This window comes from Tamandua tetradactyla, chromosome 23 (genome assembly GCF_023851605.1).
Source record: "Tamandua tetradactyla isolate mTamTet1 chromosome 23, mTamTet1.pri, whole genome shotgun sequence".
NCBI classification, from domain to species: Eukaryota; Metazoa; Chordata; class Mammalia; order Pilosa; family Myrmecophagidae; genus Tamandua; species Tamandua tetradactyla.
In genome coordinates, this window is record NC_135349.1 from 17,833,471 (window position 1) to 17,856,090 (window position 22,620).

General features: G+C 36.7%; 1 protein-coding gene across 4 annotated transcripts in view; it reads right to left on the reverse strand.

Moving 5' to 3' along the window:
- The window catches only part of TPST1 (tyrosylprotein sulfotransferase 1), a 185,289-nt gene that overhangs the window by 112,335 nt on the left and 50,334 nt on the right, over positions 1–22,620 (reverse strand). For all 4 annotated transcript variants that reach the window (XM_077141037.1, XM_077141036.1, XM_077141039.1 and 1 more), the window contains one exon: positions 19,420–20,365. In XM_077141037.1, coding sequence (XP_076997152.1) covers positions 19,420–20,264 — 845 coding nt within the window. In that variant the 5' untranslated portion in view covers positions 20,265–20,365. The remainder of the gene's footprint in view (positions 1–19,419; positions 20,366–22,620) is intronic.

The following is a 22,620-nucleotide window of genomic DNA, read 5'->3' on the forward strand; positions in this document are numbered from 1 at the left end:
ACTTTATCTCTATTATTTTAGTTTCTCAGTATAGCAACATCTTGATGTTTAGCCAGCCTTACATTCCTTACAAGGAACAAATCTGATTTCTTTTTTATGGCTGTCAAGTAATTATAAAAACACTTGCATTTAATTTCTCAAAAGTTCTCTCACTTACTCACTCTACTTTGTTATTCCAGTATGAAATAACAGAATCAATGATTGCTAATTATTTAGCAATTGCTAAATAATTAGCAATCAATAATGTTGCTAATAATTGTCTAAAAACCCCATGCTGGACTTCAAGAATAACATATGGAACCAAATTTTTAAACATTCACTAAAACCAGCAGATGCATCACTAGACTGAAGTTTATATTTTTACCTTGAAGGTGAATTATTTTAAGATATTATACCTTAATTAAGGCTTTTAGCAGTTAGGAATACTGAAATTCTATTTGAATTTTCTTTCATGATTCTTTTATTTCATAATATTATATATTTTCTTTTCCAACACTGACAGAGAATTTAAGATGTTATTCAAGATCTTAAACTATCTTTCATAATACGGAGTACAAACACAACTTCCCAAGCAGCAAAATTGTTTTAAGTGCGTAATTCAAATTTTTATATATAAGCCCATGTAACTAGCATCCAGAATAAGATAAGAGAACATTCCCAGACCCAAACAGCTACTCTGTGTCACTTTCCAGTCAGTATCCCCTATGATAATTACATTCTAACTACTATCACCACAGATCAGTTTCTATAAATATTTGAACTTTATATAAGTGAAAACCTACAATATAAACTTGTTTGCATCTGGCTTTTTTTGCTCAGTGTAATAGTTCTGAAATTCATGTTTTATGGCAGTTTTTTTCTTTTTATTGTTCAGCAGTATGAAATTGCATGAATATACTACATTTTATGTGTCCATTCACCTGGGATGAGCACTTAGTTTAGTTTTAGTCTGGGGGTTAATATTATGAATAGTGCTACCATAAACATTCCTGCATATAAGTCTTTTGGTGTAAATAAGTACTTTTTTCTGTTGGGTATATATGGCTAGGAGTGGATTTCTGGGTCAAGAGGAAGGTATTTGTTTTGCTTACAGCTATAACAAATAGTATTCCCAAATTGTTGCATGAGGTTATACTCCCACGAAAGAGTGTGAGAGTACCAGTTGCTTTACGCCTTGCTAACACACTGTACTGCCCATTCATCTAATATAACACATTTTAGTGAATGTGTAGGGTTACTTTACAGTGGTGTTTTTTTTTTTAATATTTTTATTGACACATCTTCACACATACATTTCATACATGGTGCACAATCAATGGCTCATAGTATCATCACAGTTGTATATTCATCACCATGATTATTTTTTAGAACATTTGCATGACTCCAGAAAAATAAATAAAAAGAAAAAAAACTCTTACATACCATATCCCTTACCCCTCCTTCTCACTAGTATTCTAGTTTATTTTATCCCTTATCCTTCCTACTATTTATTTATTTTTTACCCATATTGTTTTACTCATCTGTCCATACCCTGGATAAAAGGAACATCAGAAACAAGTTTTTCACAATCACACAGTCACACTGTAAAAGCTCTTCTCTTTATAAAATCGTCTTCAAGAATCAAGGTTAATGGAACACAGCTCAACAGTTTCGGTACTTCCCTCCAACCACTCCAATACACCATATAAACTAAAAAGGGAATGCTAAGAATAACCTCCAGGATAACTTCTCAACTGAAATCTCTCAGCCACTGAAACTTTACTTTGTCTCATTTTTCCCCCCCTAGTTGGTCAAGAAGGTTTTCTCAACCCCTCAGTGTCAGGTCCCAGCTCATCCCAGGAATTCTGTCCCACATTGCCAGGGAAATTTACACCCTAGGACTCATGGGCAGTTGGCTTAGAGAGAGTGGCCACATCTGAGCAACAAAAGAGGTTCTCTGGGGATGACTCTTAGGCATAATTATAAGTAGGTTTAGCCTAACCTTTGCAGGAATAAGTTTCAAAGAGGCAAAGCCCAAGATTGAGGGTTCAGCCTATTGATTTGGTTGCCCACACTGCGAGAATATCAGAAATTCTCCAAATGGGGAAGTTGAATATTTCCTCCTTTCTTCCCGGTCCTCCAAGAAGACTTTGCAAATACTTCTTTATTCACTAACCAAATTATTCTGTGATATACTGGGGCACCACACTAACCTGGAGAAACCAACAAAATCTCATGCCCTATTCAAGATTCCATGCACTTATGGTGCTAAACTAAACTGACCACACAAGTTAAATTAGGTGATGTACTACCCAAAACCTAAATTTTGCACCAAATAAACATCTCTCCCTTTGATCTCACAGAGAAGTTCAATTTAAAAATATGGACAATGTCATCCTTTACCCTGTATTCTGATTTACATTAGTCCTATCCAGATCAGCTTTATTCATATCTTTACTCGAAGTCTGATCACTTTTTCAACTTTTTAAACAGTTCCTGTATGGGGTACTATTGACTTTTATAGCTTCAGAGCTCTAACTCTGAATCTCGGGTGTCACATAAATACCTGAAGTTTCTGGGAATGACCAGATAATCTACAAACAGCTCAGTATCTCAGAAATTTAGAAATAACAGCTACAACTTCTAAATATATGTGATTACTGGTAAAAGCTTACAATCTAGAACCCTTTACAATAGGCTCCAATCTCACAGTGGTATTTTGTTGTTAATAGACTTTATTTTTGAAAGCAGTTTTAGGTGTACAGAAAAATTGTACAGAAAGTACTGAGAAGTCCCATATATTCTCTTTCACACACACACATTATTTCCCTATTTATTAATATCTTACATTAATGTTTCCTTTATTATCAATATCTTGCATTACTATGGGACATTTTTTACAACTGATAAGCCAATATCAATATAATTTTAGTAACTAAAGACCATATTTATATTAGGGTTCATTCTTTGCATTATATGATTTTATGGGTTTTAACAAATGCATAATGTCATGTATCCTCCATTATACTAACACAGAGAATAATTTAACTGCCTTAAAAATCTCCTGTGGCCCACTACCTGTCCCCTGAAAACCACTGATAATTTCACTGTCTCTAGTGCTCTGCCTTTTGCAGAAAGTCATACAACCAGAATTGCACAGTATATAACCTTTTCTGATGGTTCTTTCACTAAGCAACATACATTTAGGGTTCCTCCATATTTTTTATGGGTTTTTTTTTAGCAGTTTTATTGAGATACATATTCGCATACATATAATCCATTCAAAGTATGCAATTAGTGGCTCACATTATCATACATAGTTGTGCACTGATCACAATCAATTTTAGAACATTTTTGTTACTCAAAAAAAAAAAACCCACCAAAAACATCCTATACCCTTTATTCCCCGTTATTAATCACCCCTAACATTATTGTGGGACATTTGTTACTGTTGATGAAAGAATATTAATATCTTACTGTTAACTACAGTTCATGGCTTGCAGTAGGTGCATTTTTCCCTTATACTACTTCATCATTAACTCCTTGTAATAGTGACATATATTTGTTCTAGTTCATGAAATAATTTTTTAATATTTGTACTGTCAGTCACAGTCATCATCCACCACGAGGTGCACTGTGTTACACAGTGCCATGTTTTATCTTCTAGCTTTCCTTCTAGGGCATTTATGACCATAAATTTCCCCTTTCAACTACAACTCTACCCACAATTCAGTGGTGTTAATTACATTCATTATAATGTGCTACCACCACTTCTATCCATTTCCAAACATTTAAATTCAACCTAATTAAAAGTCTGCATACATTAAGCATCCATTCTACATTCCTTAGCCACATTCTATCTTCTGATAACCTATATTCTAGATTTTAAATCTATGAGTTTACTTATAATTAACTCATATTAGTGAGAGCATGTATTTGTCTTTTTTATTTTTTTGCATTGGGCAGGCACTGGGAATCGAACCCAGGTCTCCAGCATGGCATGCAAGAGCTCTGCCTGCTGAGCCACCATGGCCCACCCATATTTGTCCTTTTGTGTCTGACTTATTTCACTCAACATAAAGTTCTCAAGGTTCATCCATGTTGTTGCATGTTTCAGGACTTCATTCCTTTTTATTGCTAAATAATATTGCATCATACACACACACACACACACACAGACATATTTTATTAAACATTCATTGGTTGATGAACACTTGGGTTGTTTCCAACTCTGGCCATTGTGAATAATGCCACTATGAACAACGATGTGCAAAGTTCTGTTCATGCCCCCTACTTTCAGTTTTTCTGGGTATATACCTGGTAGTAAGATTGCTGGATCATATGGCAGTTCTATACTTAGCTTCCAGAGGAATTGCCAAACTGTCTTCCACAGCAGCTAAACCATTTTACATTCCTACCAGCACTGAATAAGTGTTCCTGTTTCTCCACATCCTCTCCAATACTTGTAGTGCTAACATGAGTACTTCTCAAACTTTTCAAAAAAACTGAAAATGAAGGACCTCTTTCAAAGTCATTTTATGAGACTGGCATTACTGTTGATACCAAAGCCAAATAAAAATATCACAAGAAAATTACAGTACAATTTCCCTTATAAATTCAGATGCTAAAATCCTAAACAAAATGCTAGCAAACTGAATCCAACAACAAATTTAAAAGATTATACATCATAATCAAGTGAGGTTTATATCCCAGAAATATAAGGGAGGGTCAATATAATAAAATCAATTAAAGTAACACACCATACTAATAGAATAAAGGGAGAAAAAAATCACATGATCATCTCAATTGACCCAGAAAAGGCACTGGACAAAGTCCAACAGTCTTTCATGATAAAAATATACAGAAAAGCAAGTGGGCGGGCCATGGTGGCTCAGCAGGCAAAGTTCTTTCTTAGCCCAAGCAAAAAAAAAAAGATACACATACAGAAAAGCAATCTCACGATTAAGTATATATTGAGAAGAACTGGAAGCAGGAGCACAAACAGACATTTGCACATCGATGTTCACAGTGGCAGTATTCACAATGGCCAAAAGATGGAGTCAACCCAAGTGTCTATCAACCGATGGTCAGATAAAAAAATGTGGTACATACATATGATGCAATACTCTTCATAAGTATATGAAGAGTATTGCATCATAACATAATATACTTATGAAGAGTATTGCATCATAACATTGATGAACCTTGAGGATATTACATATAATCTCACTGTTAAGAATTAAACATAATATGTAAATGTATAGAGATAAAATCTAGAATTTAGGTAACTGGGATACAGAATGAAGATAGAGAATGGGGAGCAGTTGCTTAATATGCAGAATTTTTAACTAGGCTGAATTCAAATATTTGGAAATGGATAGAGGTGAGGTGACAAGTAGCAAATTATGGTGAGTATAATTAGCAGCTCTAATTATGAGTATGACTGTGGCTGAAAGGGAAAGTTTAGAGTCATGTATGTCATTAGAAACAAAGTGAGAGGATAAAACATGGGACTATATAACACAGTGAATATTGTGGTGGACAATGACTGTGATCAGCAGTACAAATATAAAAAAGTTCTTTCATTAACTAGAATAAATGTGTGTCATTATTATAAGGAGTTGATAGAGTTGTACATGGAAAAAAATGCACCTACTGCAGGCTATGGAGTATAGCTGATAGTGATATTTTAGTATTTTTTCATCAATAGCAACTAATATACCACACCAATGTTAGGGATCAATAATAAGGGGTGACAGGGTGTATGGGATGCATAGGGTTTTCATTTTTATTTTTTTGGAGTTATGAACATGTTCTGAAATTGACTGTGGTGTTGAATACACAACTGTAATAATACTGTGAGCCACTATTATATACAAGGGACTTCATCAATATGATAAAGAGTATTTATGAAAACCCCACAGTTACTACTATATTATCCTCCATGGTGAAAGACTGAAAGCCTACTCCATAAGGAACAATACAAGGATGCCCACTTCTACCATTCCTATTCAATATTTTAGTGGAATTTCAGGCCAGAGCAATAAGAAAAGGAAAAGAAACAAACGGCTTCCAAACTGAAAAAAGAAGTGAAATTTTCTCTATTCACCGATGACATGATCCTTTATATAGAAAATCCCAAAGAACCCACAAGAAAACTAATACAGCTAATAAATAAATTCAGCAAAGTTTGCAAAACTCTAAGTTTAACATGCAAAAAAAAAAAAGTTAATTTCCAGCACAGTAGAATCCAAAATGGAAATTTAAAAAAATATATAGGAATGTTTAACCACTGTGAAGGACCTTTACACTGAAAACTACAAAAACACTGCTGAAAAAAATTAAAGACCTAATTAAATGGCATGATATTCCATGTTCATACATTGGGAGACAATATATTAAGATGTCAATACTATCCAAAGCAATCTACAGATTAAATGCAATCCTGATCAAAATTCTAGAAGACTTTTTTGCAGAAATGGAAAAGCAGATCGTGAAATTCATATGCATTCACAAAGGGCTCCAAAGAGCAAAAACAATCTTGAAAAAGAACAAAGTTGGAGGTCTCACATTTCCCTATTTCAAACTTACAACAAAGCCACAGTACTTAAAACAGTAGGGTATACCATAAACACAGACCTAAAGACTACTATAATAGAATTGAGGATTCAGAAATGAATGTACACATCTAAGACCAAGTGATTTTTGACAATGGTGCCAAGTACAATAGATGAACAAAGAATGGGAGTTCAGGGAAGACAGCAGAATAGGATAGATCAAGTTCACCCTTGTTCCAAAGAACAGCCAAAAATGGAACTGGAGGGTGACCAGGATAGCAATACTAGGGTGTAAGTGGCCTGGGAGGGTTTTCAACACCACATAGGGAGGACCTGGTTGCAAAAGCTGAAGAAATGAGACAGAAAACGAGAGACCATCCAGCTAGTGCAAACAGCCTAACACATCCCTCTTCAAATGGAAGCCAGAGCCCTCAGGAGTGCATGGACTGGGAGACAAGACTAGGAAGTATCCTCGATTGTGCCACCCCCACCCCATGATTCACCCACACCCCAAGCATCTGAACCCCATCACTAGTCCTGGCCCCACCCCCATGCTCCAAGCACCCCCATCCTGACTCCCACCCTCTCCGCATATCCCCAAGCAACCCACCTCTCCTGGACAAGTAGACAGCTTCGCCCCGCCCTTCCCGAAACATGCCTACCTGTGCCCAGATGCTCCATTTCCACCTCTCTCCCTGCTCCCTGTAGGCAGTCACCAGTGCAACAAGGCTACAAGTACTCACTTTCATACCCAAGCTACATCCGCCCTCAGCCAATACAGTTGCACAACCCTGCCCTCCACCTTGAACTCTGTGCACGTGTACATCAGTTTATGGCCCTTCCAGATACACGCATGCACACGAGTGCACCCCCGTCACACTCAGCTCTGGGAAAGCACTGACCTTGTGCGTCCAGACCATACCGACTCCTAGCCCATGCAGACTCAGCCCTGGCTGCTGCCCCTGAGCTCTGTGAATGGGCAACTAGGGCTCTGCCCGCTAGACCAGCACACACGAGGGCCCCAGACCTCAGACCCGTGCTCACGCACAGTCACATCCACTCTGCCACTTAGTGCCCATGCATTCATGCACTGACCTCTTCATCCCTGCATCCCAACGCCCTGCCCTGCACACATGCACCCTTGCCCCTCCCCCCAGCACAAGCACCCTGCTCCCACACCTGGCAGGTGCTCATGTGTGCATTTGTGCTACAGAATCATGGCCCTGCACATGCATGCACCCCTGCTTCAACCCCCCTGCACCTGCGCACCCCCACCACAGCCCCACCCACCTGACATCATCCAACCCTGACCCAACTCCTGCACTTCCCATGACCTGTGTCCCATTCTTACATACTACCACACCCGCATCCTGGGCCCTCTGGACTTCCTCTGTGCAAGGACACACCTGTGGCCTGCCCTCTTTGTGCCTCGATCTCTGTGCCACCTACCCTACATCCTGGTATCCATGACCTCCACACTCCACGTGCCCACCCACTGCCTGCCTGCACAGCACCCTACAGGCATCCGCGCAACCCCTCCCATCCACCTCCTGCCATGCCCTCCCTTTGTGGCCCCCACACTGCACTCTGCTACTGTGCCAAGCCCTGCCTAAGCTGCACCCTGCCTCCATGGATCCCACACTGCACCTCCACAAACCTGAGCCCCACATCCCATGCTCACAAGCACCAGCATAGCATTCCCAACCTGTGCCTACACCTGTACTGCAACCCATCACTGCACTGTTGTGCATTGCCCCATGCCCCATTCTGCTCCGCATCCATCCATAAATACAAAGCTTCAGACTACCAAAGGAAATCAACTTCCAAAGTAACCCTACCAAGATATTTACATGCTTCAAAGGCAACAAAAGATTACTAAACATATCAAGATGCAGAGAGATAAAGCCCAGACTTATGACCAAATTAAAACACTGGAGGAAAAACAGACTTTGGAGCAACTAATCAAATATGTTCATTTAACTCTACTAAATAAAATCAATAGGATGGCTAACAATATAAAAGAGCTCAAGAAGACACTAGAAGGCATAAAGAAGAATTTGAAAGAATAAGTAAAAAAATAGATATCACAGAAATTAAAAATGCTAGAGACTAAATTGAAAATATACTAGACACACAACAGCAGATATGAAGAGGCAGAAGAAAGAATAAACAAACTACAGGACAGGGCAAATGATTTCAAACACGCAAAAGAGGAAATGGCAGAAAAGATGGAAAACTATGAATTGGATCTCAAGGAAATGATAAACAAAACAAAACGCACAAATATAAGAATCACCAGTATCCCAGAAGAAGAACAGAAAGGGCTAAGAAGATTAATGGAGATATAATGGGGGAAAACTTCCCAATCCTTATAAAGGACATAAATATGCAAATCAAAGAAGCCCAATAAACTCCAAATAGAATAAATCCAAATAGGCCTTCCCTAAGATACATACTAATCAGTTTGTCAAATGTTGAAGAGAAGAAATGTAAGACTGAGTTCAGACTACTTAACTGGCACCCTGGAGGCGAGAAGGCAGTGGTATGAAATATTTAAGATCCTTAAAGAGAAAGGTTTCAAGCCAAGAATTCTGTACCCAGCCAAATTGCTCTTCAAAACTGAGGGAGAGATTAAAATTCTCACAGATGAACAAAGGCTGAAGAATTTGTCAGAAAGAAACAGGCCCTACAGGAAATACTAAAGGGAGTATTGCTGGCTGGGAAAAAAAAAAAAAAAAAAGACAGGAGAGGGAGGTCTGGAGGAGGGCACAGAATTTAACAGTACCAGTAAGGGGAACTTAAAGGATAAAAAAAGAAAGGGGGGGGGGCGGTGTAAGGGTAGTTCAATGGTAGAATTCTTGCCTACCATGCAGGAGAACTGGGTTTGATTCCTGGTCCATGCACTTCACAAAAAACAAACAAACAAGCAAAAAAACAAACGATAAAAAACAAGTAAAACAAAAAAAGTTCAACAAATGGTGCTGCAATAACAGGATATTCCCAAGGAAAAAATAATAAAATGTGACCCCGCCATACAGCATACAAAAAAAAAAAAAAAGAGAGAGAAAGAAGGAAAAGAATAAATCTGACAAATAAAATCCAAAGGATAAGATGGTAAATTCAAGAAATACCTTTACAGTAATAACGCTGAATGTTAATGGACTGAATTTACCAATTAAAAGATACACACTGGCAGAATGGATTAAGAAATACAATCCAGCTATATGCTGTTTACAAGACTCATCTTAGATAAAAGGATACAAATAGATTGAAAGTGAAAGAATGGAAAAAGATGTTCCACGCAAGCCGTAACCAAAAGAAAACAGGAGTAGCTATACTAACATCACACAAAATAGACTTTAAATGTAAAGACATTTTAAGAGACAAAAGAGACACTACATATTAATTAATAAAAGGGACAATTTACCAAGAAGAAATAATCATAAATGTTTATGCTTCCAAACAAAGAGCTCCAAAGTACATGCGACAGACACTGGCAAAACTGAAGGGCATGACAGACATTTCAACAATAATAGTAGGAGACTTCAATACACCACTCTTCTCTACAGAAGAATAACCAGATGGAGGATCAGCAAGGAAATAGAGAGTTAAACAATTTGATAAATGAATTAGACCTAACAGATATATATAGGTCATTATACCCCAAAATACCAGGATATACATTCTTTTCTAGTGCTCATGGAACATTCTCCGGGATAGTTCAAATGCTGGAGCACAAAACTGGTCTATATAAATTTTACAACACTGAAATTATTCAAAACATTTTCTCTGATCATAATGTAATGAAGCTGGAAATCAATAACCATCAAAGAATGAGGACATTCACAAATATATGTAGATTAGATAATGCACCCTTAACATTCAGTGGGTCAAAGAAGAAATTGCTAGAGAAATTGGTAGCTATCTGCAGATGAATGAAAATGAAAATAACATATCAAAACTTATGGGATGTGGCAAAGGCTGTGCTGAGATGGAAACTTACTGCTCTAAATGACTATATTAAAAAAAGAAGAGTAAAAATTGAGGACTTAACTGCTCACCTGGAGGAAACTGAGAAAGAACAGCAAACTAATCCCAAAGCAAATATAAGAAGAGAAATAACAAAGATTAAAGCAGAGTTAAATGAATGGGAGAACAAAAGAACAATGGAAAGAATCAATAAAACCAAAATTTGGTGCTCTGAGAAAATCAATAAAATTGACAGACCACTAGCAAGACTGACAAAGAAAAAAAGAGAGAGGATGCAAATAAATAAAATCAGAAATGAGAGGGGGGTCATTACCACAGAACCTGAAGAAATCAAAAAATAATAATAAGAGGATACTATGAACAACTACAAAAACTAGAAAATTTACATGAAATGGACAAATTCCTAGAAACACATGAACAAGCTACACTGACTCAAGAAGAAATAGAAGATTTCAACAAACCTATCATGAATAGAGAGAGATTCAATCAGTCATCAAAAATCTTTCTACAAAGAAAAGCCCAGGGCCAGGTGGCTTTACAGGGGAATTTTATCAAACATTCCAAAAAGAACTAACATCAATCCTGCTAAAACTTTTACAAAAAATAGAGAAAAATGTAATGCTACTTGACTCATTTTATGAAGATAATATCACTTTAATACCAAAACTGGGTAAAGAGGCAATAATAAAAGAAAAATAACAGGCCAATCTCACTAATGAATGTAGATGCAAAAATTCCAACAAAATAGCAAATCGAATCCAACAACACATTAAAAGAATTATACACCACGACCAAAGGTTTATACCAGAAATGAAAGAATGGTTCAACACAAGAAAACCAACTAATGTAATACAGCACATAAACAAATTGAAAGGGAAAAATAACATGATCATCTCGATTGATGCTGAAAATGCATTCGACCAAATTCAACATCCTTTTCTGATAAAAACACTTCAAAAGATACGAATCAAAGGTAATTTCCTCAATATGATAAAGGGCATATATGAAAAACCAATAGCCAGAATCATACTCAATAGAGAGGGACTGAAAGCTTTCCCCCTAAGGTCAGGAACAAGACAAGGATGCCTTCTGTTACCACTGCTATTCAACATTGTATTAGAAGTTCTAGCTAGAGCAATCAGGCAGCAAAAAGAAATAAAAGGCATTCAAATTAGAAAGGAAGAAGTACAACTTTCATTATTTTCAGATAACATGATACTATACTTGGAAAATCCTGAGAAATAAACAACAAAGTTACTTGAGCTAATAAATTCAGCAAGGTGGCGGGATATAAAATAAACATGCAAAAATCAGTAACATTTCTATATACAAGCTTGATCTGAGGAGTCAATTAAGCAAAAATACCATTCAAAATAACAACTAAAAGAATCAAGTATCTAGGAATGAACTTAACTAGGGATGTAAAGACTTGTACTCAGAAAACTACATAACTTTGTTAAAAGAAATCAAAGAAGATCTAAATAGGTGGAAAGACATTCCAAGCTCATGGATAGGAAGGTTAAATACAGTTAAGATGTCAATTCTACCCAAATTGATATACAAATTCAATATAGTATCATCAAAATTCCAACAATCTACTTTGAAAACTTGGAAAAGTTAGGTACCAAATTCATCTGGAAGGGAAAGAGACCCTGAATACTTTAAAGCATCCTAAAAAAAGAAGAACTAAGTGGAAGGATTAACACTTCCTGATTTTAAGACTTATTATAAAATAAAGCCACAGTGGTCAAAACAGCATAGTACTGGCACAAAGACAGAAATATTGACCAACAGAATTGAATCGAGAGCACAGAAATAGACAACCAAATCTATGGTCAATTGATCTTCAACAAGGCCCCCAAATCTACTGAACTGAGACAAACAGTCTTTTCAATAAATGAGCATGGGAGAACTGGATATCAACAGCCAAAAGAATAAAAGAGGACTCTTACCTTATATGCTATATAAAAATTAACTCAAAGTAGATCAAACACCTAAATATAAGAACTAGCATTATAAAGCTCCTGGAAGAAAATGTAGGGAAACATCTTCAAGACCTGGTAATAGGAGGGAGCTTCCTAAACTTTACACTCAAAGCATAAGCAACAAAAGAAAAAAAAAAAACAAAAAACTGGGAACTCCTCAAAATCAAATGCTTTTGTGCCTCAAAAGACTTTGTCAAAAAGGTGAAGAGGCAACCAACTCAATGGGAGAAAATATTTGGAAATCATGCATCAGACAAAGGTTTGATATCCCATATACATAAAGAAATCATACATACAATTCAACAACAATAGAACAAACAACCCAATTATAAAGTGGGCTAAAGATATGAAGAGACATTTTTCTGAAGAGCAAATACAGATGGCTTAAAAGCATATGAAGAGATGGTCATTCTCATTAGCTATAAGGGAAATGTAGATCAAGACTACAATGAGGTACCACCTCACTTTAAGAATGGCTGCTATTAAACAAACAGGAAATCACAAATGTTGGAGAGAATGTGGAGAAATTGGGACACTTACGAACTGCTGGTGGGAATATACAATGGTACAGCTGCTATGGAAGACAGTTTGGTGGTTCCTTAGGAAACTAAATATTGAGTTGCCCTATGACCCCACAATACCACTACTCGGTATATACCTACAAGAGCTGAAAGCAGTGGCACAAGCAGACATTTGCAAACTGATGTTCATAGCAGCACCATTCACAATCACCAAAAGACAGAAACAATTCAACTGCCCATTAACAGACGAGTGGATTAACAAAATGTGGTATATACATACAATGGAATATTATGCAGCAGTAAGACAAAATGACCTACGGAAGCACATGACAAGATGGATGAGCCTTGAGGACACAAGGCTAGGTGAAATAACCCAGACACAAAAGGATAGATACTGCATGATTTCACTTTTACGACCACGGTAAAGGTAAAATCAGAGGTTTATAAAATAGAATAAGGGGACTTAGAGATACATAGAAGCTAGAGATGGGTGAATGGTTAGCTAATGGGGTGGAACTCCACTGTAAGGAAATAGATAGAAGTGAAGGCAGTTTTCTAGTGGGTCCATAAGTAATATTACCATACTGAAGCTGAACATCACTGAAAGGGGTTGTATAGACCCATGTGTACCATCTATTAACAGCAGAAATATAAATAAATTCTCACATGAACTACTTCGAAGGCATCAATCTTGTACACAGAGTGTAATAAATTCAGGATATAGGGAGAAAACTGCTATTGCATTCTACAGGCTAGGTTTAACAGGAAAATATCAACAGCACCACAGCAAAACCAGGGGTAAATAATGAGGGGAAGGACAAGAGTTAAGGGGAGGTTTAGATTTTCTATTTGGTGAAGGTGTGTTTATTGGGAACAATGAAATTATCTAAAATTCAGAGTGTTGACGGACTGTTGACTTTGGACATTATACATGATGCCTAATGAATGGAGGTAGATGAAGGATATGATGCACTGCCTGAAAAACAGACTGACGAACGACAGTATATACATATGATTTAATATTATGCTTTTACAGAAAGGAACGAAGTTGTGAGGCATGCAACATTATGAATGAACCTGTGGGACATTTGGGAAGGCAAAATAACCCAAAAACAAAAGCGCGATTATTGTATGGTCTTCTTTAGAAAATGCTTATAAGAAAACAGGGGCCTAGATTGTAAGCTCTTATAGCAGTCACATTTAGTCAAGAGTGGTAATTATTATTTCTGGATTTTGAGAGGTTATTTTATATATGTATAACTGGTACTTAGAGATAATAACAAAACCTATCAGGTCGGGATTAAGGTAATTCAAAACACATAGTTAAGGAAAACACTGTCTATATTTTACAACCTCACCTACTCTTTGAGACCAAAGGAAGAGAGGTTTATTTGGTCCAGAACCTAAACTTTCTGTAGCACGTAATCTAACTCAAATTGTCTGGATAGATCATTTAAACAATCCAAACACAGGGAGCCCAGAATAAGAATGAGGGCCTTTAATTCTGTATAGCTTAATGTAATGCTTGGATACATCCCAGAGTACATTAACAGATAAGAAGTATTGGCAAACTTCCTTGAGGGATGGAAGAAAAAATATGAACTACTAAACTTTACGACTGGGGAAACTCCCGATACTGTGTCAAACATTAGGGACACCCAAATCAATAGGCCAAGACCTTGATCTTGAGGTTTGCTCTTGTGAAGCTTATGGAGAAGCTTAGCTTACCTATAGGTATGCCTAACAGCTAGTTCTGGAGGATGTTACTTTCTCTAAGCCCAATTCTGCAAGTGAAATCACTGCCCTCCCCACTACATGGGATATGACATCCAAGAGTCAAAGTCTATCTGGTGGCATGGGAAATGACTCCCAGGCATGAGTCTGGCCCTGGTGCCATGGGATCAACAATGCCATCATGATCAAAAGGGGGAAAAGAAGTATAATAAATAAGGTATCAGCAGCTGAGTTCATATAGAGTTGAGAGGCTATTCTAGAGGTTGCTTGTGCTGGTTTGAAAGGATGTATGTCCCCTAAAAAAGCCATGTTTTAATCTAAATCCCATTTCATAAAGGCAGAATAATCCCTATTCAATATTGTATGTTTGAAACTGTAATCAGATCATCTCCCTGCAGATGTGATTTAATCATGAGTGGTTGTTAAGCTGGATTAGGTGACAACATGTCTCCACCCATTTGGGTGGGTCTTGATAAGTTTCTGGAGTTCTACAAAAGAAGAAACATTTTGGAGAATGAAAGAGATTTGGAGAGAGCAGAGAATGCTGCAGAATCATGAAGCAGAGAGTCCACAAGCCAGCAACCTTTGGAGATGAAGAAGGAAAATGCCTCCTGGGGACCTTCATGAAACCGGAAGCCAGGAGAGAAGAAGCTAGCAGATGACACCGTATTAACCATGTATCCTTCCAGATGAGAGGGGAACCCTGACCATGTTCACCATGCGCCTTTCCAGATGAGAGAGAAACTCTGACTGTGCTCGCCACGTGCCCTTCAACTTAAGAGAGAAACCCTGAACTTCACTGGCCTTCTTGAACCAAGGTATCTTTCCCTGGATGCCTTAGATTGGACATTTCTATAGACTTGTTCTAATTTGGACATTTTCTCGGCCTTAGAACTGTAAACTACCAACTTATTAAATTTCTCTTTTTAAAAGCCATTCCGTTTCTGGTATATTGCATTCCGGCAGCTAGCAAACTAGAACAATGCTCTTATGCAAACTTCAGTTAGACATTGTTACCTATCATAACTTGTCAAACCTCAACCAAAACCACTCCAGCCAATCCTACAGAATACCTAGGGCAATATATAATATTCTACAAAGGTTCTATGTACCAGGGTAACTTTCCACAAACCTACAACCTCCAGAGGGGTCCCTGGACCAGATAAATCCTGAAATGCAGAGGGGTCAGCCTTTCCAGAACATGAGATACTTCCATCTTCATACCCCATATTACTGACAGCCCTTTCCAACATGAAAAAGTTAGAATGAGCATAGCCCAAATACCCCTAAAGAGTGGGAGAAAGATCAAAGTTGATATGGAGTTATACAGAGAAGGTAGGATTTAACAGACTAATATGATTGCTGAATCATTATGTTGATATTTATTTTAGTCTCTAGTATCTCAGAGCAGCTAGAAGTAAAAACTTAAAATTGTATAACTGTAACCCATACCGAACTCTGAAATCTGTTCTGTAACTAATTGTACTTTGAAATTTATTGCTTTTTTGTATATATGTTATTTTTCACAAAAAAGAAAGAAATGTCTATTGTGATGATAAAAAAAATATTTATTCCTTCTAGCCTCCAATGCTCTGGAACAGCTAGAAAGAAAAACCTGAGATGATGGAATGGTAGCCATGACAAACTCTGGGATCTGTCCTGTAACTACTTGTTGAGGAGTGCTTTGAAAACTACTGCTTTTTTCTTTCTTTGCTTTGTATAGATATTATACAATTAAAAATGTTTTTAAAAAAATTAATAGTACTGAGTTGTAGGTGAATGTGGTTGAAAGAAGTTTACAGTCATATATGTCACCAGAAGGAACTCTAGAGGTTAAAACATGGGAATGTATATAACACAGTGAATTTTGTGGTGGATGATGACTGTGATAAACTGTACAAATATTAAAGAGCTTTTTCATGAACTAGAAGAAATGTTCGACACTATAATAAGGCCTAATAATGGAGATATATTTGGAGGAAAATGTACCTGTTACAAATTATGGGCTGCAGTTCACAGTAATATGTTCATATTCATCAACAGTAACAAACGTACCACACTAATACAAGGGATAAATAATGGGGGGGGGGGGGGAGCGCTAAGGGAGTTTGGGATGTTTGAATTTTCTTTTTTAATTTTTATTTCTTTTTCTGGAGTAATGAAAATGCTCTAAAATTTATCATGCTAATGAATGTAGAATTATATGATGATACTGTGAACCACTGATTTCATACTTTGGATGGACTGTATGGTATATGACATCTCAATAAAATTGCATTAAAAATGGTTAGAATAAGGGTGCATGGGTGGTTCAGTGACAGAATGTTCGCCTTCCATGAGGGAGACCCGGGTTCAATTCCCAGACCATGCACCCTCCCCCCAAAAAAATCAGTAAAAAATGGTTAGAATGGGAACTTTTATGTTATAATGCCACAATAAAATTTTTAAAAAATGATTTTAGCAGCTTTAGCCATAATACTCCCAAACTGGAAACAACTCAAATGTCCATTAATAGAATGGATAAATTATGACGTATTTGTACATTTGAGTATTATACAACAATGGAAATAAAATAAAGTATTGCTATTTACAATAACACAAATGAATTCAAACATAATGTTGAATGAATGGACCTAGGCACAGAAGAATAAATATTCCTAATTCCACTATACGAAGTTCAAAAACAAGCAAAACTAGGGCGTTGCGACGGCGGCTCAGTGACAATTCTCACTTGTCATGCCAGAGACCCAGGTTCGATTTCTGGTGCCTGGCCCTGTTAAAAAAAAAAAAAAAGTCTAAAAACAAGTAAAACTAATCTACAGTCTCAGATGTCCAAAGAGTGGTTCTCTTGGGGTTGGGAGGTTACTGCCTGAAAAGGGACACAAAGGAGCCTGTTGGGGTGTTGGTAACTTTGTATATTTTGATACGGATGGTGATTACAAAGGTGTAAAAATTCATCAAGCTATAAACTAAATATTTGGGCAATTACTATATATATGATATAGCTTAATTTAAAAAGCATAAGGTGAAGAGAGTCTTGGAATAAGTATCAGAAGGGACTAGTTATGGTTCTGCCAGTAACTTGTCAAATCACAGAACCTATATAAGCCTCTATTCTATACCTAAATTATTAAATAAGGTCTCTTTCTGTTCTAAAATTCATTAATAAAAAATTTCTATGAATTTCCCTGGTCTTTATATTTGCTTTAAATATAGTAAGTATAAAACGTTCTTTTCCTGATTTCCACCAAAATTTAACCTGAGCATTTCTCTTTAATGCCTACTTAGAGAGCTGAGGGTCTGATAGGTTCTTTTATATTAAAAGAACTAGGATGAGAGCCTCTGGGCCAATATACAAGCACAAAAAGTGAAGTGCTTACTTAGAAATACAGATGATTAGAAATTAGTTATAGACTATTAACTGGAAAGAACAATAAGCAATGATGACAGTAGCTACAGATAAAATTCTGCTTGAAACAATGAAAATAATCTAGAGCCACTGGAGTGATGACACCTAACACTTCATAAATAATCAAAAACTAAAAGCTAGATACTGGCAGTCAGCTATTCCTTTGAGATCATCTATATTAGGAATCAATATTTACAGTTCCTCCCACTGAAAATAAAATAAAGAAGATATTTCTTGGTGGGAGCAAGCACAACACACACAGGAACTACACAGCTTTTCTTTTTTTACAGGTGGTATATATTAATTTTATAATTGTAAAATGATAAATAAAATTTAATTATATCCAGCTTTTCTTCATGACGAAGATGCTATTGAATTTAACAGTAGTTTTATATCTCACTTCAAGGTATTTAAGTAACAAGTCAGATTATCCAGATCATGTCAGGGCACCCTAGTCCTCACTTCTTAAGAAAGGTAGCAAAATACACTGATTCTAGAGGTATTTGAATTTAAGGATCACTTTCTATGGGTTAGGCTTCTAAATTCCAGAGAATTCCTAGTCTTTGGCAAAAATTAAGAGAAAATGTTTCATTCAGATGACAAAAGAAGTATTATATGTAGTAAAATGCCATCAAAAAAAACCACTAGCCCACTGAGACCAAGGAATGGATTCTAATTTTGGCTTTGCCATCTAAATTTGAGCAAATCACTTTAATTCTTCTGTGATAACTGTCTTCTCGTTTGTAATATGAAGGAAAAGGATTATAAAATGCCTGCATTTTCCTCTATCAGTAAAACTTTCTAAATGTCTGGAACTCAGTATGTGCTCACCAATATGGTAGGTGCACTTACTGAAATTAACCTTAAACCACTATCCACTAGAAAAGCCTACTATCCTTATTAACAAAAATACCTAGAAAATAGAAATCAGAAGCCACTAAAATTGAACGATGAATTTTAAGGCTTGAGGTCAATGGAAAAGGCCTTTCATTACCTATAAAATTAGATTTACATCCATCAAACAAACAAAAAGGATCAGAATACACAAATGAACATATGGATTAAATACATGAAAGGGTCTATAATAAACTGCTAGAGAACTAACAACAATAACAACAACAACAACAACAAAAATCAATGAAGTTATATATCTTCTCCAGAAAAGGTCTTTGGTGTTCATATGTATACAAAGATCTTTGTAAGCTAAATATAGGGTCAAAATAAAAACTAAAACTTCTACTCACTTTGACAGAGACACTCCCCCAGCTTTCCCAATCATCTCTTCATGGTGTAATACTGAGTGATTCCATGGAATATGGAGGAACTTTAAGAGAGTTCTCATCCACCGTTCAGGATGTAAGACGAGTTGTTCATAGTGAACTAACATGCATTTTTTATAACTAACTTCCATACACTGGTTATACATGGTCTCTATGGCACGATTCCACTTGATCAAACAGTCTCTATAGCTGTTCAGGTCAAATCCAGCTATTGTAACTTTTCGAGAAATCATTGAATGTACTGAAGCCCGGCCATCTCGGACCATTAGAAGAAATTTGGCATTGGGGAATAACCTGGCAAGGTAAGTTAAGGATTTCAGGGCAAAAGGATCTTTGTTACACAAATAAGGGGCTGGCTCCCCATGCTTAACAATTACTTCTAACAAAAAGGCTTGCATAGCAGAATCCAGCACTTCATCGGTGACACCAGCCTCATCCAAGCGGATCTTCTCCTTACTTGACCGTGACCACATCTGCTTCAGAGCCAGGATTCGGGGAATGACCCTGGTTTCTTCTCCACAGCGAATGTCAGGATGTGCATCTAACATGGCCCTCATGAGTGTGGTTCCACTCCGTGGCACACCTCCAATAAATATTAAAGGCATATCTTTGTGATAGGCAAAGGTTTTGTTGGCTTTGACGTCAAGGACAGTTCGCACAGTGGTCTTTGTGCTCTCTAATTTGACTGGCTGGCTATGTTCCTCTATTCGGTGATGGCATTCCATGGCATGCTGGCCCAAGTAAAACACAGTCACAGAACTAATCACCAGACATGCCAATAATAAGTTCTGCTTCAGTTTTCCAACCATCTTGTTGTGGTAATCCTGTTATTAAAAAGATATTTTCCTCTAAATGATTTTCAAAGAATGTTCAGGCCATGGAGATTTTACTTCAGGAAGTTGATGAACATCTAGTGGGAAAAGGAGAAAGTTATTTTATCATCATGTTAAAATTACTAACACATAACACCAGTTATCACCATTATATTTCACCTAGAAAGAAACTGAAATCTTGAATGTTTTAATATACTTAGAACATAAGTATACACAAATGCTACCAACCAAAATTTGGATTTAAAATCAGAAGCAGCTTTTCTTAATGTAACAATTCTGAAGCTATGTACCTGGCACAGATTAGAAAAAGAAATAAAACCACTGCTATAAATGAGTCAAGCATTTAATATGCCTAAGCATGTTTAGAGTTCACCCCAAGGTTGACCTCTGATATTTGTTTGTTTCATCCCCAAGAAATCATTGACTCCACATCCTACTACAAAGAGAGGTTACAGAAGAAACACACAGCATCCAAATGTTTAACGCAGATTCATTTTATTCATCCTACAAATTATTTATTTAGATCCTGCAGGTGAGGTAGTTAGGCATGGCTGAGTATAAACACTGAAAAGGACAGCAATGGTCCCTACTCTCAGGAAACAAAGTCTCATGGACAAAGAGATCTACAAACAATGACAATAAAATGGGATCAGTGCTGTAATAGAAATACACAATGGGAACACAGGAAAAGAAGCACCTAAGTCTACATGAGTGACCAAATAAAGTTTTTATGGAAAAAGAGGGAGAGATTTAAGCAATAGGGCTTATATACAAAAGCACAATGACATGATAGAAAGTGTCACAATTAGGTAACAAGAATTAGCTCAGGAGAGCTGGCACCTAGAATGTAAAGAACATTGTATGTGTAAGTGCCTGTGAGCTCGGAAGCACAGATAAGATTTGGAAGCACAGAGGATTTTAAACTAAAGATATGCTATAACTAAAGACATAGACATGGAAAAATAGGGGCATGCAGCTGTAATAGTGGAACTGGTAGGTTAGATGGAACATGGGTACATATTGAGAAGTAGAGAGAAATCAGACTACATCCAGAGAAAAAATCTTAACCCTGAATTCTCAGAGGGCAAGTATACCATGGGGAAGTGAAAAACAATACATTCTGAAAGGCAGGACTTCCAGCTATAGGCAAATCTTCTCTTTTACCCAATTATAATGGATAAAAACAACCTTTTCAGTGCTCTGGAAATTGAACAAAGGAATAAAACCATCCGAGTATCATTCGTGCTTGAGAAACTGTTGAACACTGAGCAGAGTGAGTGAGTCTGTGGCGTTCTTGTCTAAGGCTACTTACTCCCACTACCCACCACTATTGGATACATGCAGAGCTTCTGTAGGGCAGAGCAAACTGCTTTGATGTGAGGACTGAAAGAAGCTCACAAAATTAGGAATGGTAAATAACACACATGCCCAGCCATGTTTTCACTTGAAGTGCTGATCTACAGTAGTGAGCAAGGAGGATCTATGAGCCTGAGGTTGTAGTCCTGGTTGAGGCAAACTAGCATAATGTGAAACTACACTCACCCACAGAGTAGAAATGAAAGAACTGAATGGAAATTAAAAGTAAGGGCATATATGAAAATAGCTTGAACTTTTCAATGTGCTCCCTTACTTACACAGATATCCACTGGAGGTAGACAAAAGTCTTACTGGCTCAAGATGGTTGAGCACAACCTGTCTCTAAGCACTGGCTGACCACTAAGCTATACAGACAGGAAGACAATCCCTAGAGAACCAAACAAATATAAAAACAAGAATAAAAGTACATCCAATGTTTTTTGTTTCCTCTCCCATCCACTCTCTTTTAAAATGAGAAGAAACATCAATATATATTTATATGAAATGTCTAGAACAGGCACATATAGAGACAGAAAGCAGGGGGTAGAAGCTGTACTTTAACTTCAAGTGGGCATGAGAGAACTTTCTGCAGTAAGAGCAATATTCTGAAACTGGACACTTGTGGGGTCTACATAAGTCTGTATATCACAATATAACTTTTTTTTAAAAAAACACATTCTATATATAATATATATCAATAAAAATAATTTTTAAAACTAATCATATTCTATATATAATATATCAATTTAAATAATTTTTTAAATTTGATGATAAATGCACAGCTAAATGATGATACTGTGAACCACTGATTGTAGACTTTGGATGATTACATGGCATGTGAATATATAATATATATCAATAAAAAATAATAACAGATTCTTAGAAAAATATTCTAGTAGCCTCAGGAGCATATACCAAACAAGAACTGGTCTTTGTTTACTCATGTATTCATTCCTTTAGTCACTCATAAAATTTA